Genomic DNA, 27,248 nt, shown 5'->3' on the forward strand with positions numbered 1-27,248 from the left:
GGTGGTACTGGAGTTCCTCTCTGTCTCCTCCAACAACAGACAGGTTGTTGGTAGTACTGGAGTTCCAGAGCCAGCTTCAAACAGACAGGTTGTTGGTAGTACTGGAGTTCCAGAGCCAGCTTCAAACAGACAGGTTGTTGGTAGTACTGGAGTTCCAGAGCCAGCTTCAAACAGACAGGTTGTTGGTAGTACTGGAGTTCCAGAGCCAGCTTCAAACAGACAGGTTGTTGGTAGTACTGGAGTTCCAGAGCCAGCTTCAAACAGACAGGTTGTTGGTATTACTGGAGTTCCAGAGGCAGCTTCAAACAGACAGGTTGTTGGTAGTACTGGAGTTCCAGAGCCAGCTTCAAACAGGAAGGTTGTTGGTAGTACTGGAGTTCCAGAGCCAGCTTCAAACAGACAGGTTGTTGGTAGTACTGGAGTTCCAGAGCCAGCTTCAAACAGACAGGTTGTTGGTAGTACTGGAGTTCCAGAGCCAGCTTCAAACAGACACGTTGTAGGTAGTACTGGAGTTCCAGAGCCAGCTTCAAACAGACAGGTTGTTGGTAGCTCCTCTGTCTTTCTCCTTCTCAGATCTCCAGTCTTGAAGACTGAAGTTGCGTCCAGGGTTGGCGTCATTTCCATTTAAATTCCAGTCGATTCATAAAGCAAACCAAATTCCAAATACCCATTCCAAAAGTTGCTAATTGAAAGGGTTAGGGTTATACAGAATTCTTTATTTGGAATGGGAATTTCAGTGTACTTCCTGAGTTGACTGGAATTTAAGGATTGACGGCAACCCTGGTTGCATCCAAAATTGCACTCTATATATGAAGTGCACTTCTTCAGGGCTTTGGTTAAGGTTATGGCTAAGAGAAAGGCACCATATAGAAGGAATAAGTTGCCATTTCAGATGAGTGGTACTGGTTTGAATTTCAGCTCCTTCCTGGTCATCATGTCTCCCTCGACATCCCAGGTGTAGCCCACAAGAAATCACTGGAGCAAAAGTCTGATTTAAAAATAAAGAACCATATAATTAAGCAATAATAGTGTACATGAGAGGCATTTTAAATTTTTTTTTTTTTTTTTACATTTTAGTCATTTAGCAGACGCTCTTATCCAGAGCGACTTACAGCAGTGAATGCATACATTTCATAGATTTTTTTTTCTGTGCTGGCCCCCCGTGGGAATCGAACCCACAACCCTGGTGTTGCAAACACCATGCTCTACCAACTGAGCTACAGGGAAGGCTATGTGTTATGATATTTTTTTATCATGGCTGTGATGTGGTCAAAGCTACGAGGTTGTCAAGTAGCATTTTAGGTGTTCTCTGGTCATTAGTTCTATTTGTATGGACTGCCCTGTAAAGCAAAAGTACCCAAGCGCTGTTTGATAGTTTCAGAACCTTGGTTTCTAGCGACGCTGTCCATGGTTCTATAACCCCCCCTAACACCAGACACACCACTATAACCCCCCCCCCCCCCCCGCCACCAGACACACCACAATAACCCCCCTCCCACCAGACACACCACTATAACCCCCCCTCCCACCAGACACACCACTATAACCCCCCCCACCAGACACACCACTATAACCCCCCCCACCAGCCACACCACTATAACCCCCCCACCAGACACACCACTATAAACCCCCCACCAGACACACCACTATAACCCCCCCTCCCATCAGACACACCACTATAACCCCCCCCTCCCATCAGACACACCACTATAACGACACACCACTATAACCCCCCCACCAGACACACCACTATAACCCCCCCCCCCCCACCAGACACACCACTATAACCCCCCCCCACCAGACACACAACTATAACCCCCCCTCCAGACACACCACTATAACCCCCCCTCCCATCAGACACACCACTATAACCCCCCCACCAGACACACCACTATAACCCCCCCACCAGACACACCACTATAACCCCCCCTCCCATCAGACACACCACTATAACCCCCCTCCCACCAGACACACCACTATAACCCCCCCTCCCACCAGACACACCACTATAACCCCCCTCCCACCAGACACACCACTATAACCCCCCCTCCTATCAGACACACCACTATAACCCCCCCTCCCACCAGACACACCACTATAACCCCCCCTCCCACCAGACACACCACTATAACCCCCCTCCCACCAGACACACCACTATAACCCCCCCCCACCAGACACACCACTATAACCCCCCCCCCACCAGACACACCACTATAACCCCCCCCACCAGACACACCACTATAACCCCCCCACCAGACACACCACTATAACCCCCTCCCACCAGACACACCACTATAACCCCCCCCCCCACCAGACACACCACTATAACCCCCCTCCCACCAGACACACCACTATAACCCCCCTCCCACCAGACACACCACTATAACCCCCCCTCCCACCAGACACACCACTATAACCCCCCCTCCCACCAGACACACCACTATACCCCCCCACCAGACACACCACTATAACCCCCCCCACCAGACACACCACTATAACCCCTCCCCCCACCAGACACACCATTATAACCCCCCCACCAGACACACCACTATAACCCCCCCACCAGACACACCACTATAACCCCCCCACCAGACACACCACTATAACCCCCCCCACCAGACACACCACTATAACCCCCCCACCAGACACACCACTATAACCCCCCCACCAGACACACCACTTTAACCCCCCCCACCAGACACACCACTATAACCCCCCCACCAGACACACCACTATAACCCCCCCTCCAGACACACCACTATAACCCCCCCACCAGACACACCACTATAATCCCCCCCACCAGACACACCACTATAATCCCCCCTCCCACCAGACACACCACTATAACCCCCCCTCCCACCAGACACACCACTATAACCCCCCCACCAGACACACCACTATAACCCCCCCTTCCCACCAGACACACCACTATAACCCCCCCACCAGACACGCCACTATAACCCCCCCCCACCAGACACACCACTATAACCCCCCCACCAGACACGCCACTATAACCCCCCCCCACCAGACACACCACTATAACCCTCCCATCAGACACACCACTATAACCCCCCCCACCAGACACACCACAATAACCCCCTCTCCCACCAGACACACCACTATAACCCCCCCTCCCACCAGACACACCACTATAACCCCCCCACCAGACACACCACTATAACCCCCCCACCAGACACACCACTACAACCCCCCCACCAGACACACCACTATAACCCCCCCACCAGACACACAACTATAACCACCCCACCAGACACACCACTATAACCCCCCCCACCAGACACACCACTATAATCCCCCCTCCCACCAGACACACCACTATAACCCCCCCTCCCACCAGACACACCACTATAACCCCCCCTCCCACCAGACACACCACTATAACCCCCCCCACCAGACACACCACTATAACCCCCCTCCCATCAGACACACCACTATAACCCCCCCCACCAGACACACCACTATAACCCCCCCACCAGACACACCACTATAATAAACCCCATCCACCCCCCCCCCACCCCCCCAACAGACACACCACTACCCCGCCCCCCTCCTCCTCTCTATGTGTTTCAGTAATCCATTGTTTCCAGTCAGGGTCCTGGGGGCCAAACTAAAGTGTTGGTCCATTGTTTCCAGTCAGGATCCAGCCAAGGTCCTGAGGAACCAAACCAAAGTGTTGGTGCACATTTTTGTTCCATCCCGGCACTAACACCTCACTGGTGCTGCTCCCTCACCCAGACCCCTTAGTGCTTGGAGACCGGTGACAGGGCCTCAGCTTTACACAGCTACACACACACACACACACACACACACACACACACACACACACACACACACACACACACACACACACACACACACACACACACACACACACACACACACACACACACACACACACAGGTGGTCTCTAGAGAAGCATCAAAGGTCAGCTGTATTGTGGGGCAATGCAAGCCTGTAGGTCGGTCAGCCAGCCCTGCCAGCCGGGTCGCACCAGGCACGTGTAACACATGGTGCAGCACATGGGGATGTGTGAAGCTCACTCCTCGCTCTGAAGTGAATAGCTAGCCGAGACGCTTCAGGAGGGTGGTCACGTGTGGGAGGTCCTGGGTTCCAGCCTTGCTGTGAGACGAATTAGGAGGAAGCTGTACTCACTAAGCAAGCAGTGTGACATCTGTTAAGCACGCACACACATACACAGCGAGCCAGTGTCCAGGTGGCCATGCCAGCCGGATCTCCATGACATTATAACATGGGGCTAAAGGCTCAGCGGGAGTCAGAGGAGAGACTTTGTGCTCTGTGTGTGTGTGTCTTTGTCTGTGTGTCACTGTGTGTGTGTGTTCCCTCTCTGGCCATGTCGTCCCTTGTCTCTGTCCTCCCTCATCTCTGTCCTCCCTCATCTCTGTCATCCCTCATCTCTGTCCTCCCTCCTGACTGACTGGGGACAGTGGAAATGGAAAGGTTGCCCAAATGTGATATTATGATGACCAATTTCTAGTACTCCTCTCCTCTCCTCTCTTCTCCTCTCCTCTCCTCTCCTCTCCTCTCCTCTCCTCTCCTCTCCTCTCCTCTCCTCTCCTCTCCTCTCCTCTCCTCTCCTCTCCTCTCCTCTTCTCCCTTCACTCCTCCTCTCTTCTCCCTTCACTCTCCTCTCCTCTCCTCTCCTCTCCTCTCCTCTTTTCCCTTCACTCCTCCTCTCTTCTCCCTTCATTCTCCTCTCCTCTCCTCTCCTCTCCTCTCCTCTCCTCTCCTCTCCTCTCCTCTCCTCTCCTCTCCTCTCCTCCCTCCCTTCCCTCCTCTGTCATCTTAATGCTCTGTTGGGATCTGGCCCTGTAGCATTGTGGTCTTGTTTTCACAAATATACACTGTTGAGGTTATGTGGTTGAACTGTTGTATGGTTGTGAGGTTGTGTGGTTGAACGGTTGTAGGGTTGTGTGGTTGAACAGTTGTAGGGTTGTATGGTTGTGTGGTTGAACAGTTGTAGGGTTGCAAGGTTGTAGGGTTGTGTGGTTGAACAGTTGTAGGGTTGTGTGGTTGTAGGGTAGTGTAGTTGTAGCGTTGTATGGTTGTGTGGTTGAACAGTTGTAGGGTTGTAGGGTTGTGTGGTTAAACAGTTGTAGGGTTGTGTGGTTGAACAGTTGTAGGGTTGTTCGGTTGTATGCAATTAATTTGCAGTGGATAACAAGGAGGGGTAGAATATGGTTGTTTTCAGTCTGCTCTCCCCATTTCTTCTTGCTTGCCTTTTTTATGCTGGGTGTATTCCATTAACAGTTTGTGAGTAAGGGTTATTCCTCTGTCTCTATCCTTTCTGTTTAGTTCATTAGCTAGACCTACACGTGTGCTACCCGCTCCTACTGTAGTTGGTTTAGTTGCTGTTCAAACAGACTACCAGATTGCCAGCACTCCAGTACCGTTAATTAGTGTTCTGTGAATGAACAGATTTAAAGCAAGCAGCTGTGGTTGAGATGAATTAGTGGGGCGTGAATGTTGTGTTCATTACTATCATTACCATACAACCCTACAACTGTTCAATCATATTAAAATGGCGCCGGAAGAAATGGCAGCAGTTGTCACGTCCTGACCAGTAATAGGAGTTATTTGTTATTGTAGTTTGGTCAGGACGTGGCAGGGGGTATTTGTTTTATGTGGTTTGGGGGTTATGTGTATGTAGAGGGGTGTTTTATTTATGTGTTCCGCGGTTTTGGTGTGTGTTGTTGTTTTGGTATTCAAGGTTTTTCTAGATTGTATATTTCTTTGTTGGTCTATGTGGCTCTCGATCAGGAACAGCTGTACATCGTTGTTCCTGATTGAGAGTCATATATAGGGAGCTTGTTTTCACCTGGTTGATTGTGGGTAGTTGTATTTGCACTGCTGTTAGTTTAGCCTGCAAATCTGTTAGCTGTCGTTCTTTGTTTATTGTTTTCGTGTTCACTTTAATTAAAATAAATAATATGATGAGCACGCAACCCGCTGCGCCTTGGTCTCTACATTACGACGCCCGTGACAGAACTACCCACCAAACATGGACCAAGCAGCGGAGGAAGGAGCAACGGGTGGACTATCGTGAGTCATGGACTTGGGAGGAGATTCTGGCCGGAGAGGGCCCATGGAGGAAGTCTGGTGAGGACCGGGAACGCTACTGGGGAACACGGTTGGCGAGGAAGCCGAAGAGGCACCCCCAATAAAAAAAATTGGGGGGCACACGGGTAGTTTGGCTGGGCCAAGGGTGAGCCCTAAGCCAGCTCCCCGTGGGTATGATGGGGAACGTATGGAGTGGAGAGCGCCGAGGTATGCTGAAGTGCGCACGATCTCGCCCATACGCACGCACAGTCCGGTGCGAGTGATCCCAGCCCCTCGCAAGTGCCGTGCTAGAGTGGGCATCCAGCCTGGTAGGAGGATGCCTGCGCAGCGCATCTAGTCACCGGTGCGCTTCCTAGATCCAGGCTACCCTACGCCCGCTCTACGCACGGCAACCATCAGGCCCCTGCACAGCCCAGTTCGCCCTGTACCAGCACTCTGCTCGTACAGGGCTACTAGTTCCATCCAGCCAGGACGGGTTGTGCAGAAGGTGCGATCGAGACCGCCAGTGCGCCTCCACGGCCCGGTATATCCACTACCAGCCCCACGCACTAGGCTTCCAGTGCGTCAGCCCAGTCCAACTCAGCCTGTTCCCGCTCCCCGCACTAGCCCTGAGGTGCGTGTCCCCAAACTGGCACATCCCGTACCAGCACCACGCATCAGGCTTCCAGTGCGTCAGCCCAGTCCCAAGTGTCCGGCAACAGTACCTCGTCCAGAGTGTCCGGCAACAGTACCTCGTCCAGAGTATCCGGCAACAGTGTCTAGTCCGGAACCGAGTGAGACGGCCTACAGTCCGGCACCGAGTGAGACGGCCTACAGTCCGGCACCGAGTGAGACGGCCTACGGTCCGGCACCGAGTGAGTCTGTCTACGGTCCGGAACCGAGTGAGTCTGCCTACGGTCCGGAACCGAATGAGTCGCCCTACAGTCCAGGGTCTACAGTGACACGAGTCAGGCCTAGGTATTTGGGAGGAGTGGACTGGTCAGTGGGTGGTCTTAGGCCCGAGCCTAAGCCACCTCCACTGTAGGAGGTTTGGGGAGGGGGGGTATAGCACAGGAGCCGTCGTTGACGGCCCCCACCCTCCCTTCCCTCCCTTTAGTTAGGGGTTTATTTTTTTTTTTTTTTGAGGTGCATACGGAGTCTGCACCTTGGGGGGGGGGGGGGGGGGGGTACTGTTATTGTTATTGTAGTTTGGTCAGGACGTGGCAGGGGTATTTGTTTTATGTGGTTCGGGGGTTATGTGTATGTAGAGGGGTGTTTTATTTATGTGTTCCGGGGTTTTGGTGTATGTTCTTGTTTAGGTATTCTAGGTTTTTCTGGTTTGTATATTTCTTTGTTGGTCTGTGTGGCTCTGGATCAGGAACAGCTGTACATCGCTGTTCCTGATTGAGAGTCATATACATATAGGGAGCTTGTTTTCACCTGGTTGATTGTGGGTAGTTGTTTTTTGCATTGCTTTTGTGTAGCCTGCGAAACTGTCGTACTGTCGTTATTTGTTTATTGTTTTCGTGTTCACTTTACAAATAAAGTTATGATGAGCATGCAACCCGCTGCGCCTTGGTCTAATCCCTACGACACCCGTGACAGCAGTTTTACGGGCGCCCAACCAATTGTGTTATGTGTTTTCTTTTGTGTTATTTGTAACTTATTTTGTACATACGACGCTCGTCTTATATGCCAGGGCTTGCCAACTATTACACACTACAAAGGGAAGCACAGCCACGAGCTGCCCAGTGACACGAGCCTACCAGATAAGCTAAATCACATCTATGCTCGCTTCGAGGCAAGCAACACTGAGGCATGCATGAGAGCATCAGCTATTCCGGACGACTGTGTGATCACGGTCTCCGTAGCCAACGTGAGTAAGACCTTTAAACAGGTCAACATTCACAAGGCTGCGGGGCCAGATGGATTACCAGGACGTGTGCTCCGGGCATGTGCTGACCAACTGGCAGGTGTCTTCACTGACATTTTTAACATGTCGTTGATTGAGTCTGTAATACCAACATGTTTCAAGCAGACCACCATAGTGCCTGTGCCCAAGAACACTAAGGCAACCTGCCTAAATGACTACAGACCCATAGCACTCACATCCGTAGCCATGAAGTGCTTTGAAGGGCTGGTAATGGCTCACATCAACACCATTATCCCAGAAACCCTAGAACCACTCTAATTTGCTTACCACCCAAACAGATCCACAGATGATGCAATCTCTATTGCACTCCACACTGCCCTTTCCCACCTGGACAAAAGGAACACCTACATGAGAATGCTATTCATTGACTACAGCTCAGCATTCAACACCATAGTACCCTCAAAGCTCATCACTAAGCTAAGGATCCTGGGACTAATCACCTCCCTCTGCAACTGGATCCTGGACTTCCTGACGGGCAGCCCCCAGGTGGTGAGGGTAGGTAGCAACACATCTGCCACGTTGATCCTCAGCACTGGAGCCCCTCAGGGGTGTGTACATAGTCCCCTCCTGTTCTCCCTATTCGCCCACGACAGCACGGCCAAGCACGACTCCAACACCATCATTAAGTTTGCAGACGACACAACAGTTGTAGGCCTGATCACTGACAACGACGAGACAACCTATAGGGAGGAGGTCAGAGACCTGGTGGTGCCAGAATAACAACCTATCCCTCAACATAACCAAGACTAATGAGATGATTGTGGACAACAGCAAAAGAAGGACCGAGCACGCCCACATTCTCATTGATGGGGCTGTAGTGGAGCAGGTTGAGAGCTTCAAGTTCCTTGGTGTTCACATCACCAACAAACTAGAATGGTCCAAACACACCAAGACAGTCGTGAAGAGGGCACAACAAAGCCTATTCCCCCCCAGGAAACTAAAAAGATTTGGCATGGGTCATGAGATCCTCAAAAGGCTCTACAGCTGCAACATCGAGAGCATCCTGACTGGTTGCATCACTGCCTGGTACGGCAACTGCTTGGCCTCCTACAGAGGGTAGTGCGTACGGCCCAGTACATCACTGGGGCTAAGCTGCCTGGCGTCCAGGACCTCTACACCAGGCGGTGTCAGAGGAAGGCCCTGAAACATGTCAAAGACCCCAGCCACCCCAGTCATAGACTGTTCTCTCTGCTACCACATGGCAAGCGGTACCGGAGCGCCAAGTCTCGCACCAATAGGCTTCTCAACAGTTTTTACCCCCAAGCCATAGGACTCCTGAACAGGTAATCAAATGTCTACCCGGACTATTTGCATTGTGTGCCCCCCCCCACCCCTCTTTTACACTGCTGTTACTCTCTGTTTAACATATACAGTTGAAGTCGGAAGATTACATACACTTAGGTTGGTGTCATTGAAACTCGTTTTTCAACCACTCCACGAATTTCTTGTTAACAAACTATAGTTTTGGCAAGTCGGTTAGGACATCTACTTTGTGCATGACACAAGTAATTTTTCCAACAATTGTTTACAGACAGATTATTTCACTTATAATTCACTGTATCACAATTCCAGTGGGTCAGAAGTTTACATACACTAAGTTGACTGTGCCTTTAAACAGAATGGAAAATTCCAGAAAATCATGTCATGGCTTTAGAAGCTTCTGATAATTTGAGTCAATTGGAGGTGTACCTGTGGATGTATTTCAAGGCCTACCTTCAAACTCAGTGCCTCTTTGCTTGACATCATGGGAAAATCAAAAGAAATCAGCTAAGACCTCAGAAAAAAATTTTAGATCTCCAAAAGTCTGGTTCATACTTGGGAGTGTCACACCCTGGCCATAGAGAGGGTTTTATTCTCTATTTTGGTTAGACCAGGGTGTGACTAGGGTGGGCATTCTATGTCCTTTTTTCGATGTTTTGTATTTCTTTGTTTTGGCCGGGTATGATTTTCAATCAGGGACAACTGTATATCGTTGTCTCTGATTGGGAGCCATACTTAGTTAGCCTGTTTTCCTTTGGGTTTTGAGGGTGGCTAATTTCTGTTTAGTGTTGCTTACCTGACAGAACAGTTTGGCTGTTGGTTTTTGTTTCTTTGTTTATGTGTTCTCAGTACAATAAATACATGATGAGCACTCAACATTGCTCCCTGCAACAGCCGTTACAGGGAGCAATTTCCAAACGCCTGAAGGTACCACGGTCATCTGTACAAACAATAGTATACAAGTATAAACACCATGGGACCACTCAGCCGTCGTACCGCTCAGGAAGGAGACGCCTTCTGTCTCCTAGAGATGAACGTACTTTGGTGCGAAAAGTGCAAATCAATCCCAGAACAACAGCAAAGGACCTTGTGAAGATGCTGAAGGAAACAGGTACAAAAGTGTCTATATCCACAGTAAAACGAGTCCTATATCGACATATCCTGAATGGCTGCTCAGCAAGGAAGAAGCTTCTGCTCCAAAACCGCCATTAAAAAGCCAGACTACGGTTTGCAACTGCACATGAGGACAAAGATCGTACATTTTGGGCCTTCCAAATGGACAATGACCCCAAGCATACTGCCAAAGTTGTGGAAAAATGGCTTAAGGACAACTAAGTCAAGGTATTGGAGTGGCCATCACAAAGCCCTGACCTCAATCCAATAGAAAATGAATGGGCAGAAATGAAATGCGTGTGCGAGCAAGGAGGCCTACAAAGCTGACTCACTTACACCAGCTTTGTCAGGAGGAATGGGACAAAATTCATCCAACTTATTGTGGGAAGCTTGTGGAAGGCTACCCGAAACGTTTGACCCAAGTTAAACAATTTAACGGCAATGCTACCAAATACTAATTGAGTGTATGTAAACTTCTAACCCACTGGGAATGTGGTGAAAGAAATAAAAGCTGAAATAAAACATTCTCTCTACTATTATTCTGACATTTCACATTTCACAAATAAAATGGTGTTCCTAACTGACGTAAGACATGTAATTTTTGCTAGCATTAAATGTCAGGAAATGTGAAAAAGTGAGTTTAAATGTATTTGGCTAAGGTGTATGTAAACTTCCGACTTCAACTGTATGCATAGTTAATTTAACTATACATTCATGTACATCCTACCTCAATTATCCCTACCAACTGGTGCCCCCGCACATTGGCTACCCAGGCAATCTGCATTGTGTCCTGCCACCCGCCAACCCCTCTTTACGCTACTGCTACTATCTGTTTATCATATATGCCTAATCACTTTAACCATACCTACATGTACGTACTACCTCAATCAGTCCAACTAACCGGTGCCTGTATATAGCCTTGCTACTGTTATAGCCTCGCTACTGTATATAGCCTCTCTACTGTTATTTTTAACTGTCTTTTTTACTGTTGTTTTTATTTCTTTACTTACCTATTGTTCACCTAATAGCAATTTTTTTACTTAGAAATTGCACTGTTGGTTAGAGCCTACTGTAAGGTCTACAACTGTTGTATTCGGCGCACTTGACAAATTAACTTTGATTTGATTTGATTTACCATCATTACCCTAACAAGCATTAGTTAGTTAGTTAATTAGCTAGCTAGCTAGTTAGTTAGTTAGTTAGTTAGTTAGTTAGTTAGTTAGTTAGTTAGTTAGTTAGTTAGTTAGTTAGTTAGTTAGTTAGTTAGTTAGTTAGTTAGTTAGTTAGTTAGTTGTGAGGGAGGGAGGGCTGGGATCTGGCTATGAAGGTCAGACAGATAGTTAGTTAGGAGGGAGGACTGGGATCTGGCTATGATGGTCAGATGAATAGTTAGTTAGTTAGTTAGTTAGTTAGTTAGTTAGTTAGTTAGTTAGTTAGTTAGTTAGTTAGTTAGTTAGTTAGTTAGTTTGGAAGGGAGGGAGGGAGGGAGGGAGGGAGGGAGGGAGGGAGGGAGGGAGGGAGGGAGGGAGGGAGGGAGGGAGGGAGGGAGGGAGGGGATCTGACTATGAAGGTCAGACAGTTAGTTAGTTAGTTAGTTAGTTAGTTAGTTAGTTAGTTAGTTAGTTAGTTAGTTAGTTAGTTAGTTAGTTAGTTAGTTAGTTAGTTAGTTAGTTAGTTAGTTAGTTAGTTAGTTAGTTAGGTAGGTAGGTAGGTAGGTAGGTAGGTGGGTAGGAGGAAGGGCTGGGATCCGGTTCTGAAGGTCAGACAGATAGTTAGTTAGTTAGTTAGTTAGTTAGTTAGTTAGTTAGTTAGTTAGTTAGTTAGTTAGTTAGTTAGTTAGGAGGGAGGGCTGGGATCTGACTATGAAGGTCAGACAGTTAGTTAGTTAGGTAGGTAAGTAGGTAGGTAGGTAGGTAGGTAGGTAGGTAGGTAGGTAGGTAGGTAGGTAGGTAGGAGGAAGGGCTGGGATCCGGTTCTGAAGGTCAGACGAGAGTAGTTAGTTAGTTAGTTAGTTAGTTAGTTAGTTAGTTAGTTAGTTAGTTAGTTAGTTAGTTAGTTAGTTAGTTAGTTAGTTAGTTAGTTAGTTAGTTAGTTAGTTAGTTAGTTAGTTGGGAGGGAGGGAGGGCTTGGATCTGGCTATGAAGTTCAGACAGATAGTTAGTTAGTTAGTTAGTTAGTTAGTTAGTTAGTTAGTTAGTTAGTTAGTTAGTTAGTTAGTTAGTTAGTTAGTTAGTTAGTTGGGAGGGAGGGCTTGGATCTGGCTATGAAGGTCAGACAGATAGTTCGGGTTAGTTAGTTAGTTAGTAGTTAGTTAGTTAGGTAGTTAGGTAGGTAGTTAGTTAGTTAGTTAGTTGGGAGGGAGGGCTGGGATCCGGCTTCTGAAGGTCAGACAGATAGTTAGTGAGTGAGTGAGTGAGTGAGTGAGTGAGTGAGTGAGTGAGTGAGTGAGTGAGTGAGTGAGTTAGTTAGTTAGTTAGTTAGTTAGTTAGTTAGTTAGTTAGTTAGTAGGGAGGGAGGGCTGGGATCTGACTATGAAGGTCAGACAGTTAGTTAGTTAGGTAGGTAAGTAGGTAGGTAGGTAGGTAGGTAGGTAGGAGGAAGGGCTGGGATCTGACTATGAAGGTCAGACAGTTAGTTAGTTAGTTAGTTAGTTAGTTAGTTAGTTAGTTAGTTAGTTAGGTAGGTAGGTAGGTAGGTAGGTAGGTAGGTAGGTAGGTAGGTAGGTAGGTAGGTAGGTAGGTAGGTAGGTAGGTAGGTAGGTAGGTAGGTAGGTAGGTAGGTAGGTAGGTAGGAGGAAGGGCTGGGATCCGGTTCTGAAGGTCAGACAGATAGTTAGTTAGTTAGTTAGTTAGTTAGTTAGTTAGTTAGTTAGTTAGTTAGTTAGTTAGTTAGTTAGTTAGTTAGTTAGTTAGTTAGTTAGTTAGTTGGGAGGGAGGGCTGGGATCCGGTTATGAAGGTCAGACAGATAGTTAGTTCAGACAGATAGTTAGTTAGTTTAGGGAGGGAGAGAGGGATGGAGAGGCGAGCGAGGGAGGGAGGAAGGGATGGCTGGGATCTAGCTATCAACCTCTGATAGTATGGAGGGAGATGGCCAGAGGGAAAACACAGCCCCTATTCCCCGTAGGCTCTGGTCAAAGTATTGCACTATATAGCGAGAATGGTGCCATTTCAGACACACCCCTAGATAAGGTTTGTAATATGGGACCTATTCTGTATAGAATGTATTGTACTATGTTTGACCAAGGCCCATAAGGCTCTGGGGATGTATGTATCAGTGGTCTCAGAGTAGGAGTGTTGATCTGGGATCCGGTTTGTTCCCCACATCCATGGAAAAATGCTACACTGATCTGAAATCAGCACTATTACTCTGAAACACTTGATACATACGGCCCCATGCCCTGGTCAAAAGCAGTGCACTATATAGGTGTTGTTTGGTCCGTAGACCTTATGTCTAGTGTGTGAATTAGCATCCATTTTGATCATCTTGTTTGTTCTAACAACCGATTTCTGTTCCATTTTATTTTCAGCTTCTGGTGGGAAAAGTAAGCTTGTGATATTTTTACTCATTGTTGCTATGACAACGCTCCACTATGTTTTTTGGGGTTTGGTGAATCAAGAAGGGAAGGAGAGTCAAGGAAAAGGAAAGGAAAGGCTATGTGTTGTTTTCCCCGAATATAAGGGGTCTTATTTTATTTCAAGGGTTTTGACCATGAGGAATGCAGGTTAAATGGGTATTTCTTTGAAGTTTTACAAAATTAGGAATCATATAATACAATATTATTTAGTCTTTAGCCTTCCTTCGTGGTTTAATGTTTTCGTGCCTGTCAGGAATAGTTATGCTTGCTTTCATCTATTTTATATTTACAGTTATCTGAAATAAGAATTTCTAATTTAATTGACTTGAATTGCTTACTTAATCAAGTGTATTGATGGTTAAATTAGACAAGATGTCCCTGAGTTGTAGCTTTATTGTATAGTCTAGCCTGGCCCTATTCATTGTATCATTATATTATGCAACAGAAAAGCAGAGTGTCTTTAGAACAAGCTACCCCATCACACCATTAGAAGCCCTAACCGGAATGTTCTGATGACTTGTCTAATGGATCTGTCAGGCATTTGGATTAAATAGCTTTCTTTCCTCATCCATCTACACACAATACCCAATACTGACAAAGCAAACACAGGTTTTTAGAAATGTTTTCAAATTTACTAAAAATAAGAAACAGAAATATCACATTTACACAAGTATTCAGACCCTTTACTCAGTACTTTGTTGAAGCACCTTTGGCAGCGATTACAGCCTTGAGTCTTGGGTATGATCCTAAAAGCTTGGCACACCTGTATTTGGGGAGTTTCTCCCATTCTTCTCTGCAGATCCTCTCAAGCTCTGTCAGGTTCGATGGGGAGCGTCGCTGCACAGCTATTTTAAGGTCTCTCCAGAGATGTTCAATCAGGTTCAAGTGCGAGCTCTGGCTGGGCCACTCAAGGACATTCAGAGACTTGTCCCGAAGCCACTGCTGCGTTGTCTTGGCTATGTGCTTAGGGTTGTTGTCCTGTTGGAAGGTGACCCTTTGCCCTAGTTTGAGGTCCTGAGCGCTCTGGAGCAGGTTTTCATCACGGATCTCTCTGTACTTTGCTCCGTTCATCTTTCCCTCGATCCTGACTAGTCTCCCAGTCCCTGCCTCTGAAAAACATCCCCACAGCATGATGCTGCCACCACCGTGCTTTACGTGACACTTGTCATTCAGACCAAAGCGTTCAATCTTGGTTTCATCAGACCAGAGAATCTCATGGTCTGAGAGTCCTTTAGGTGCCTTTTGTCAAAGCCCAAATGGGCTGTCATGTGCCTTTTACTGCAGATTGGCTTCCGTCTGGCCACTCTACCATAAAGGCCTGATTGGTGGAGTGCTGCAGAGATGGTTATCTTTCTGGAAGGTTGTCCCATCTCCACAGAGGAACTCTGGCGCTCTGTCCAACTTCAACCAACTTCTTTATTTTAAGAATGATGGAGGCTCTTGGGGACCTAATATGGTGCACACATTTTTTGGTACCCTTCCACAGATCTGTGCCTCAACACAATCCTGTCTCGGAGCCCTAAGGACAATTCCTTTGACCTCATGGCTTGGTTTTTGCTCTGACATGCACTGTCAACTGTGGGACCTTATCTAGACAGGTGTGTGCCTTTCCAAAGCATGTCCAATCAATTTAATTTACCACAGGTGGACTCCAAACAAGTTGTAGAAACATCTCAAGGATTATAAATTGAAACAGGATGCACCTGAGCTTAATTTGGAGTCTCATAGCAAAAGGGTCTGAATACTTATGTAAATAAGGTATATCTGTTAAAACAAAATGATACATAAAAATGTTGAAAAGAAAATACCCATGGGGTATAGATGGCTAGCAGGCAGGCTCCGCCCCGCCTCATCTCAGCTCACTGGTCACCATAGCAGCACCCACCCGTAGCGCGTGCTCCAGCAAGTATTTCTCACTGGTCACCCCCAAAGCCAATTCTTCCTTTGGCCGCCTTTCCTTCCAGTTCTCTGCTGCCAATGACTGCAACGAACTGCAAAAATCACTGAAGCTGGAGACTCATATCTCCCTCACTAGCTTTAAGCACCAGCTGTCAGAGCAGCTCACAGATCGCTGCACCTGTACATAGCCCATCTGTAAATAGCCAATCCAACTACCTCATCCCCATACTGTATTTATTTATTTATCTTGCTCCTTTGCACCCCAGTAGCTCTACTTGCACATTCATCTTCTTGCACATTCATCACCATAGCCTATTTATTGCCTTACCTCCCTTATCCTACCTCATTTGCACACACTGTATATATACTTTGTTCTACTGTAATATTAACTGTATGTTTGTTTATTCCATGTGTAACTCGGTGTTGTTGTATGTGTCAAATTGCTTTGATTTATCTTGGCCAGGTCGCAGTTGTAAATGAGAACTTGTTCTCAACTAGCCAACTTGGTTAAATAAAGTTGAAATTACAAAATAATAACGACATTTCAAATGTCATATTATGTCTATATACAGTGTTGTAACCATGTGAAAATAGTTAAAGTTCAAAAGGGATAATAAATAGGCATAAATATGGGTTGTATTTACAATGGTGTTTGTTCTTCACTGGTTGCCCTTTTCTTGTGGCAACAGGTCACAAATCTTGCTGCTGTGATGGCACACTGTGGTATTTCACCCAGTAGATATGGGAGTTTATCAAAATCGGGTTTGTTTTGGAATTTTTTATAGATCTGTGTAATCTGAGGGAAATATGTGTCTCTAATATCGTCACACTTTTGGCAGGAGATTAGGAAGTGTAGCTCAGTTTCCACCTCATTTTGTGGGCAGTGTGTACATAGCCTGTCTTCTCTTGAGAGCCAGGTCTGCCTACGGAAGCATCTCTCAATAGCAAGGCTATGCTCACTGAGTCTGTACATAGTCAAAGATTTCCTTAATTTTGGGTCAGTCACGGTGGTCAGGTATTCTGCCACTGTGTACTCTCTGTTTAGGGCCAAGTAGCATTCTATTTTGCTCAGTTTTTTGGTAATTCTTTCCAATGTGTTAATTAAATATCTTTTAGTTTTCTCATGATTTGGTTGGGTCTAATTGTGTTGCTGTCCTGGGGCTCTGTGTGGTCTGTTTATGTATGGGAACAGAGCCCCAGGACCAGCTTGCTTAGGGGGCTCTTCTCCAGGTTAATTTCTCTGTAGGTGATGGCTTTGTTATGGAAGGTTTGGAAATCCTTTCCTTTTATGTGGTTGTAGAATTTAATCTTTCTAGGGTCGGGGGCAGTATCCTGGATTTCCACCTGTCTGATGTGCCCAAAGTAAACTGCCTGTTACTCATGCCCAGAAGCTAGGATATGCATATAATGGTAGAATTGGATAAGAAACACTCAGAAGTTTCTAAAACTGTTAAAATAATGTCTGTGAGTATAACAGAACTGATATGGCAGGCGAAAACCCGAGGAAAATCCATACGGATTTTTTTTTTTTTTTAGCTCCCAGCAACTTCAAATGTGAAGCTATTGAAAACTATGACTTCCGCCTCCCAGATTGCAGTTCCTATGGCTTCCACTAGATGTCAACAGTCTTTATACATGGTTTCAGGCTTGTTTTTTGAAAAACCAACGAGTAGTAGTTGTTTATCCATGGGGAGAGGTAAGGCAAAAGTAGTCTTTGTTCTTTTCCTTTGCTATTGAACATAGTAATCTCCGTCTGAAATATTATAATTTATTTAGATATTAGACAACCTGAGGATTAATAAAAAACATCGTTTGAGTCATTTGAACAAACTTTGCTGGTAACTTTTTGGAATCCTTTGTATGCATGTTGAAGGACTGAATTATTTAATTCAATGGTGCCAACTAAACAACGTTTTTGGGATTTATAGGACTTTATTGAACAAAATTACCATTCATTGTCTAGCTGGGACCCTTGGGATTGCAAACAGAGGAAAATCTTCAAAAGTAAGTGATTTATTTTATTGCTATTTGTTATTTTGTGACGCCTGTGCTGGTTTGGAAAATATGCTAATGTGAGGCGCTGTCCTCAGACAATCGAATGCTATGCTTTCGCCGTAAAGTGTTTTTGAAATCTGACAACGCAGTTCAATTACCAAGATTCTAAGCTAAAGAATCATTTATGAGACTTGTATTTTCATCAATGTTTAATATTACGATTTTGTATTTTGAATTTGGCTCGCTCCGATTTCACTGGATGTTGTCGAATTTGGTCCCGCTAGCGGGATCTTCGCACTAATTAACGTCTCTTTTCTGGATTTTGATAATTAGCGGGTATCGGCCTAATTCTGCTCTGCATTCATTGTTTGGTGCTTTACGTTGTACACTGAGGGTAATTTTGTAGAATTCTGCATGCAGAGTCTCAATTTGGTGTTTGTCCCATTTTGTGAATTCTTGGTTGGTGAGCGGACCCCAGACCTCACAACCCTAAATGGGCTCTATAACTGATTCAAGTATTTTTAGCCAGATCCTAATTGGGATGTCGAATCTGATGTTCCTATTAATGGCATAGAAAGCCCTTCTTGCCTTGTCTCTCAGATCGTTCACAGCTTTGTGGAAATTAACTGTGGCGCTGATGTTTAAGCCGAGGAATGTATAGTTTTTTGTGTGCTCTAGTGCAACGGTGTCTAGAAGGAATTTGGATTCGTGGTCCTGGCAGCTGGATCTTTTTTGGAACACCATTATTTTTGTCTTACTGAGATTTACTGTCAGGGCCCAGGTCTGACTGAACCTGTGCAGAAGATCTAGGTGCTGCTGTAGGCCCTTCTTGGTTGGTGACAGAAGCACCAGATCATCAGCAAACAGTAGACATTTGACTTCAGATTCTAGAAGGGTGAGGCCGGCTGCTGCAGACTGTTCTAGTGTCCTCGCCAATTTGTTGATATATATGTTGAAGAGGGTGGGGCTTAAGCTGCATCCCTGTCTCACCCCCTGGCCCTGTGGAAAGAAATGTTTTTTTTTGCTAATTTTAACCGCACACTTGTTGTTTGTGTACATGGATTTTATAATGTTGTATGTTTTTCGCCCAACACCACTTTCCATCAATTTGTATAGCAGACCCTTGTACCAAATTGAGTTGAAAACTATTTTGAAATCAACAAAGCATGAGAAGAATTTGCCTTTGTTTTGGTTTGTTTGTCTATTAGGCTGTGCAGGATGAATAAGTGCTCTGTCGTAAGGTAATTTGGTAAAAAGTCAATTTGACATTGTCTCAGTACATTGTTTTCACTGAGGAAATGTATGAGTCTGCTAGTAGTGACAATGCAGAGCATTTTATCAAGGTTGTTGTTGACCCATATTCCACAGTAGTCATTGGGGCCAAATGTGTCTCCACTTTTGTGGATTGGGGTGATCAGTCCTTGGTTCCAAAAATTGGGGAAAATGTCAGCGCTGAGGATGATGTTAAAGAGTTTAAGTATAGCCAATTGGAATTTGTGGTCTGTATATTTGATCATTTAATTTAGGATAGCATCAACCCCACATGCCTTTTTGGGTTGGAGGGTTTGCATTTTGTCCTGTAGTTCATTCAAGGTAATTGGAGAATCCAGTGGGTTCTGGTAATCTTTAATAGTTGATTCTAAGATTTGTATTTGATCATGTATATATGTGTTTGTTCTTTGTTCTTTGTTATAGAGCAAAAAGATTGGAGAAGTGGTTTATCCATACATCTCCATTTTGGATATATAACTCTTAATGTTGTTGTTTGTTTAGAGGTTTCACATTTTCTGAGAAGTGGTTCAATTCTATGGATTCTTCAATTACATTGAGCTGATTTCTGACGTGCTGTTCCTTATTTTTCCATAATATATGTCTGTATTGTTTTAGTGATTCACCATAGTGAAGGCGTTTTCTGGGTCTCCATGTTTTTGGTTGGACAGGTTTCTCTATTTCTTTCTTAGGTTTTTGCATTCTTCATCAAACCATCTGTCATTGTTGTTAATTTTCTTAGGTTGTCTGCTTGAATTTTTTGGATTTGATCTGGAAGCTGAGAGGTCAAATATAGTGTTTAGGTTTTCTACTGCCATGTTTACACCTTCAATTTTACAGTGAAATGTTTTGTCCAGGAAATTGTCTTGAAGGGATTGAATTTGTTGTTGCCTAATTGTTTTTTGGTAGATTTCCACACTATTTTCCTTCCATCTATAGCATTTCTTAATATTATTCAGGTCCTTTGGCTTTGATGCCTCATGATTGAGCATAGCTCTGTTCAAGTAGAGTGTTATTTTGCTGTCATCTGTTAGGGGTGTCAGTGGACTGACTGTGAACGCTCTAAGAGACTCTGGGTTGAGGTCAGTGATAATGTTGAGCTGTAGTTGTACCTACAGTCCCGTGTGGCTCAGTTGGTAGAGCATGGTGTTTGCAACGTCAGGGTTGTGGGTTCGATTCCCACGGGGGACCAGTATGGGAAAAAAAATCTATGAAATGTATGCATTCACTACTGTAAGTCGCTCTGGATAAGAGTGTCTGCTAAAATGTAAGTCCGAAGTTTACATTCACTTAGGTTGAAGTCATTGAAACTTGTTTTATAACCACTCCACAAATATCTTGTTAACAAACTAGAATTTTGGCAAGTTGTTTAGTACATCTACTTTGTGCATGGCACAAGTAATTTTTCCAACAATTGTTTATTTCTTGTCTGAGGGGCAGAGAGAAGGTGAGGAGAAGGAAAGGAGAGTAGTGGACAGCAGAAAAGGGACAAGTGACTGTGCTCTGATGTGTACCAAGGGAGCACCAGTCACTGAATCCCCTTCTTCTTCAAATCCATGGGTCACAGATGGTTACTTCCCAGTAGGCTAGCAGTACATGGGTTGTTGTTAATGTGGTGGAGGCTATGTAGCTCTAGAACATCTAGCTACATACAAGACATTATCTTTTATACTATTCCATTATCCTTAGATTCCTTTCTGTCTCCTTTTCTTTCTGATTGTAAGTATCAGAAATCCCTGGTTAAGTAAAGGATTTCCCTGGTTAAATAAAGGTGAAATAAATAATTAATAAAAGGGAGAAGCGAAGACATGATAGGACAGGATATGACAGGACGTGACAGGACAGGATGTGACAGGACAGGATATGACAGGTGAAAGTAATAGGGCTGTAGTGGAAATCTATCCAGTCCTTCCACTGGTGATACAACCAAGGAGAGTTGAGGTGAGGAGAGGAGTCTGTAATGAAGCCCTTTTGTGGGGAAAAACTCATTCTGATTGGCTGGGCCTGGCTGCCAAGTGGGTGGGCCTCCCAGGCTGCACCTCTGCCCAGTCATGTGAAATCCATAGATTAGGGCCTAATCTATTTATTTAAATTGACTGATTTTCTTATATGATCTGTAACTCAGTAAAATCTTTGAAATGGTTGCATTTTAAATGTATATTTTTGTTCAGTATAGTTCCATTTATAACAGTAGTAGATCATTTTAATATAATACTATTGTATAGTGCATGCAAATGTTTGTATTGGTGACCCAGTGTGATATATCTGGAGAATGTTTTGTATGGTTACTCCTTGTCCATAGAATAGCCCAGACATTCCTCTAAGTCTGGTCTGTCCTCTATGCTGGTTGTCAGGGTTGATATGGTGGTAATTGTGGTAACTGTGGTAACGGTGGTAATTGTGGTAACGGTGGTAATTGTGGTAATGGTGGTAATTCTGGTAACGGTGGTAAAAGTGGTAACGGTGGTAACAGTGGTAATGGTGGTACTTGTGATAACGGTGGTAATTCTGGTAATTGTGGTAACGGTGGGAATTGTGGTAACGGTGGTAATTCTGGTAATGGTGGTAATTGTGGTAACGGTGGTAACAGTGGTAATGGTGTAATTGTGGTAACGGTGGTAATTCTGGTAATTCTGGTAACGGTGGTAATTGTGGTAATGGTGGTAATTCTGGTAATTGTGGTAACGGTGGTAATTGTGGTAACGGTGGTAATTCTAGTAATGGTGGTAATTGTGGTAACGGTGGTAACAGTGGTAATGGTGTAATTGTGGTAATGGTGGTAATTCTGGTAATTGTGGTAACGGTGGTAATTGTGGTAATGGTGGTAATTCTGGTAATGGTGGTAATTGTGGTAACAGTGGTAATGGTGTAATTGTGGTAACGGTGGTAATTCTGGTAATTGTGGTAACGGTGGTAATTGTGGTAACGGTGGTAATTCTGGTAATGGTGGTAATTGTGGTAACGGTGGTAATTCTGGTAATGGTGGTAATTGTGGTAACGGTGGTAACAGTGGTAACGGTGGTAACAGTGGTAACGGTGGTAATTCTGGTAATTGTGGTAACGGTGGTAATTCTGGTAATGGTGGTAATTGTGGTAATTCTGGTAACGGTGGTAATTCTGGTAATTCTAGTAATTGTGGTAAAGGTTGGTAATTCTGGTAATGGTGGTAATTCTGGTAACGTTGGTAACAGTGGTAACGGTGGTAATTCTGGTAATGGTGGTAATTCTGGTAATTCTGGTAATTGTGGTAATGGTGGTAATTCTGGTAATTGTGGTAACGGGGTGGTAACGGTGGTAACGGTGGTAACAGTGGTAACGGTGGTAATTCTGGTAATGGTGGTAATTCTGGTAATTGTGGTAATGGTGGTAATTCTGGTAATTGTGGTAACGGTGGTAATTGTGGTAACAGTGGTAATGGTGGTAATTCTGGTAACGGTGGTAATTCTGGTAACGGTGGTAATTGTGGTAATGGTGGTAATTGTGGTAACGGTGGTAATTCTGGTAATTCTGGTAATTGTGGTAACGGTGGTAATTGTGGTAACGGTGGTAATTGTGGTAATTGTGGTAACGGTGGTAATGGTGGTAATTGTGGTAACGGTGGTAATTCTGGTAACTGTGGTAATTGTGGTAATGGTGGTAATTCTGGTAATTGTGGTAACGGTGGTAATTGTGGTAATTGTGGTAATGGTGGTAATTGTGGTAATTGTGGTAATGGTGGTAATGGTGGTAATTGTGGTAACGGTGGTAATGGTGGTAATGGTGGTAATTGTGGTAATGGTGGTAACGGTGCTCATAACAAGCTAGGTCTAATGTATTTCCTGTCACTCTCTCTCTCCCTCTCTCCCGCTAACTATCTCCCCCTCTCCCCTTCTCTCTATTTATCCCTGTTTCTCTGTGTCTTCCCCCCTCTCTCTTTCTCTCTCTATGATGACCAATGTAGTCTCAGAGCAAGGCTTATGCTGCTCTAGTCAAGGACTCCTGAGTGGCGCAGTGGTCTTGTGGACTTGTGACAAGGGTAATGAAGATTGTATTGTATTGTGAGACTGATCACACTCTCTGACTGGACAATGAGTCTCTCTGTGGATGGTCATCATGTTGTGGAGATTGTATAGATGCTGAGCTGTCCCCTTCTCCTTTCCACCAGACCTCTCCTATCTCTCCATCTCCTGTGTGACTGTAATATTGCACAGAGAGAAGGAGGAGGAGATGAGAGGAGATAGCGTGTTATGTCAATCTCTGTGGGTGATGATAAAATGTGAAATGCTCCAAAATGTATCCCAATTTGGGGTGGGAAGAAAGCATTAAAGCGAATGTGCATTACAGCAATAATATAACCCAAATATAAACATTAGGCTTGAAACACTCAGAACTAGGAAGGGAGATACTGTTGAGTTAAAAGAGAGAAACACACAAACTGACAGAGTGGTTCAGTTCTGTTCTGAACAGAATCTGCTGTATTGACAGAGAGTTGGGTTGGTGTGGGTTTTGGTCCTGTGAGTAAGGTAGTGAGGGACTCGTAGTGTGTGTGTAGTGTGTGTGTGTGTGTGTGTGTGTGTGTGTGTGTGTGTGTGTGTGTGTGTGTGTGTGTGTGTGTGTGTGTGTGTGTGTGTGTGTGTGTGTGTGTTGTTCCCTCTCTGAGCGGAGCTCCATTGATGTCAAAGAGGGGGTAAACTGGACCATCTGTGAGTCGGTTATTACACCACACACAATATGTTTTTGCAGTTCTCATTATGAACCTTTGCTAATATCACGAGAGAGAGAGAGAGAGAGAGAGAGAGAGAGAGAGAGAGAGAGAGAGAGAGAGAGAGAGAGAGATTATTACTTTCATTTTAGCATCATCTTATTGAAGGGATCAATCATCTCTCTCCATCAAATATAATCCTGTTACTATGAATGTGGCCATAGGGCTTTTTCTGCTGAACAATCTGCTTTACTTTAATTATTTAATTCACTTGACAGAAGGGGCCAAGACTGTCCAAGTATCAACATTATTCTCCTCAGATGTATCTACAATCTACAGTGTCAGTACACAGTGAAGGCTGAAACAGACAGCCTGTATATTTACAGTGAGAGACCAGCAGTATCATGTGTGGACAGTAGAACTGTGGACAGTAGAGCATTGAGCTGTGGACAGTAGAACATAGAGCTGTGGACAGTAGAACATGGAGCTGTAGAGCATAGAGCTATGGACAGTAGAACTGTGGACAGTAGAGCATAGAGCTGTGGACAGTAGAACATAGAGCTGTGGACAGTAGAACATAGATCTGTGGACAGTAGAACATAGAGCTGTGGACAGTAGAGCATAGTGCTGTGGACAGTAGAACATGGAGCTGTAGAGCATAGAGCTGTGGACAGTAGAATATAGAGCTGTGGACAGTAGAACAGAGAGCTGTGGACAGTAGAACATAGAGCTGTGGACAGTAGAGCATAGAGCCTGGACAATAGAACATAGAGCTGTGAACAGTAGAACATAGAGCTGTGAACAGTAGAACATAGAGCTGTGGACAGTAGAACAGAGAGCTGTGGACAGTAGAACATAGAGCTGTGGACAGTAGAGCATAGAGCTGTGGACAGTAGAACATGGAGCTGTAGAGCATAGAGCTGTGGACAGTAGAATATAGAGCTGTGGACAGTAGAACAGAGAGCTGTGGACAGTAGAACATAGAGCTGTGGACAGTAGAGCATAGAGCCTGGACAATAGAACATAGAGCTGTGAACAGTAGAACATAGAGCTGTGAACAGTAGAACATAGAGCTGTGGACAGTAGAACAGAGAGCTGTGGACAGTAGAACATAGAGCTGTGGACAGTAGAACAGAGAGCTGTGGACAGTAGAATATAGAGCTGTGGACAGTAGAACATAGAGCCGTGTACTAGAGGTAGCTGCTTGACCCCGCTGGTAGTAGATAATTTTAATATAATACTATTATATAGTGCATGCAAATTATGAGCAATTTTTTATGTGCAAAACATCAATATATTGAGGATATTTTGACTCCCAAGGGATTAAAGACCAGGTTGGTAAAACACAACAAGAGGAGATAAATGATAAATGCTGCAGATATAAAATAGATACATGTTTTACTGGCTTCCTGTGTATCATGTTCTGTTTTCCACTTCATTGATTTTATTGCAATCTTCTCAGTAACAGAGATGATGCTACCATGCTGCAACGCTCTCCCTGGTGAGTGGGTGGGTGAGGGTGGGAGTGAGTGAGGGTGGAAGTGAGTGTGTGTGTGTGTGTGAGTGAGTGAGTGAGTGAGTGAGGGTGAGTGAGTGAGTGAGTGAGTGAGTGAGTGAGTGAGTGAGTGAGTGAGTGAGTGAGTGAGGGAGTGAGGGTGGGTGGGAGGGAGGGTGAGGCGTAGACAGTAGGTCCAGTAATGTTCATGCGTATGTTATGTCTCACTGGCAGTGAGCATGTGTAGGTTGCCTATGCGTTATATATGGAGTAGGATAGGGGACTGGGACACGGTAGGACAGTGGGGGGCAGACAGTACAGTTCTAGTCATCAATGCCCTCACACAATCCACCAGCAAACACTGACTTCAGGAATATAAGCTGTGTACTGTGTCTGTTTGCAGTAGTAAGGGCTCACACATGAGAGACAAAGAGAGAGATGAGATTTGTAATGTCTTTTTTCTTTTGGAAGTTCTGTGAGTGTAATGTTTATTGTTCATTTTTATTGTTTATTTCACTTTTGTATATTATCTACTTCACTAGCTTTGGTACTGTTAACATATGTTTCCCATGCCAATAAAGCCCTTTGAATTGAATTGAATTGAATTGAGAGAGAGAGAGAGAAATAAAGAGAGAGAGAGAGAGAGAGAGAGAGAGAGAGAGAGAGAGAGAGAGAGAGCCCCAGCTGGAGTGCTCTATTGGGTCTGTAAAGGTTAGTGAGTGGTGAGGGAGGGTGGGAGGGAGGGAGAGCGGGTGAGGGAGGGAGTGATGGATAGAGTAAATGATGGATGGACTAAAGGGAGGGAGGTATTGTCCTCATAAACCATGGAGTGGCTCCATCGGAGTGGAAGCAGAATATTTTCATCATGGGCCAGCCAGCTGAGATAGCTGAGGAATTAACCCTCGGGTTATTGCCCTAAATTAGGCACTATATTCCCTATGTAGTGCACTACTTTTGACCAGGACCCATAGACTGCCGTTAGGCTTTGGTCAAATTAAGTGCAACTATATAGGGAATAGGGTGCTATTCGGGATGGAGTAAGTCAGCCAGGAGGAGAGAAGAGTTGGCTGAGTGTTAACCCCCTAACCCCAGTCAGCATGACCACTACTGCCCCCAGTAGAGGTCAGTTACAGGTCAGTAGAGGGGGGGGGGGGGGGGGGGGGTTGCCCAGGACCGAGTTTGGGAAACCCTGCATTAGTCCACTGTTGACGTAGTCCTCTTTTTTTGCATATCAAAATGCATTATACCCCTCAAAAAGACACATTCACACAGAGTAGCCTGTATGAAGTCATGTAGTATAGTACTACACATCTATCTGAGGACTAGTTTCTTAAAAAATACATTTGAAAAAACACCTCAAATTCTGAAAGAACAAAATGCCCCAAATGTATTCAGAATTAAATGTAATCTGTTATTCATCATCTGATAAAGATAATCAACTATGTGAATTTCAGACTTTAGTACAGTCCAGTAGGTTTATCCATTCTTCTCCTCTTCCAGGACTTCACGTTGACATGTAGTTTCAGATACCTATCCCTCTCTCCACTCGTTTACTGACTCTTCTCTTTCTTCCTCCTCTCTTCCAGGACTACACGTTGACCATGTACTTCCAGCAGGCCTGGCGGGACAAGCGTCTGTCCTACTCTGAGATAGCCCTCAACCTGACGCTGGATAACAGGGTAGCTGACTCGCTCTGGGTTCCCGACACCTATTTCCTCAATGATAAAAAGTCCTTCGTCCACGGCGTCACGGTCAAGAACAGAATGATTCGACTGCATCCGGACGGCACTGTGCTCTATGGACTCCGGTAAGGGATTTCATCGTTTTTGATGATTTCCAATAAGCAATAATTGATCGGTTGTTATTGAATAACCGGTTTGGGTTCTGTAGCCTTTTACACTTTCATGGTCTGTGATGAGTATCAATATCTTTCATTGATTTGTTGTGATC

At 45.0% G+C, this 27,248-nt stretch overlaps 1 protein-coding gene across 2 annotated transcripts in view; it reads left to right on the forward strand.

Annotated features, from left to right (window-relative positions):
- The window catches only part of gabrb2a (gamma-aminobutyric acid type A receptor subunit beta2a), a 193,196-nt gene that overhangs the window by 13,714 nt on the left and 152,234 nt on the right, over positions 1-27,248 (forward strand). For both annotated transcript variants that reach the window (XM_045724207.2, XM_045724206.2), the window contains exon 4: positions 26,885-27,105. In XM_045724207.2, the coding sequence (XP_045580163.1) occupies positions 26,885-27,105 (221 nt within the window). The remainder of the gene's footprint in view (positions 1-26,884; positions 27,106-27,248) is intronic.

The sequence above is a fragment of the Salmo salar genome, chromosome 09 (assembly GCF_965601325.2).
Source record: "Salmo salar chromosome 09, fSalSal1, whole genome shotgun sequence".
Taxonomy (NCBI): domain Eukaryota; kingdom Metazoa; phylum Chordata; class Actinopteri; order Salmoniformes; family Salmonidae; genus Salmo; species Salmo salar.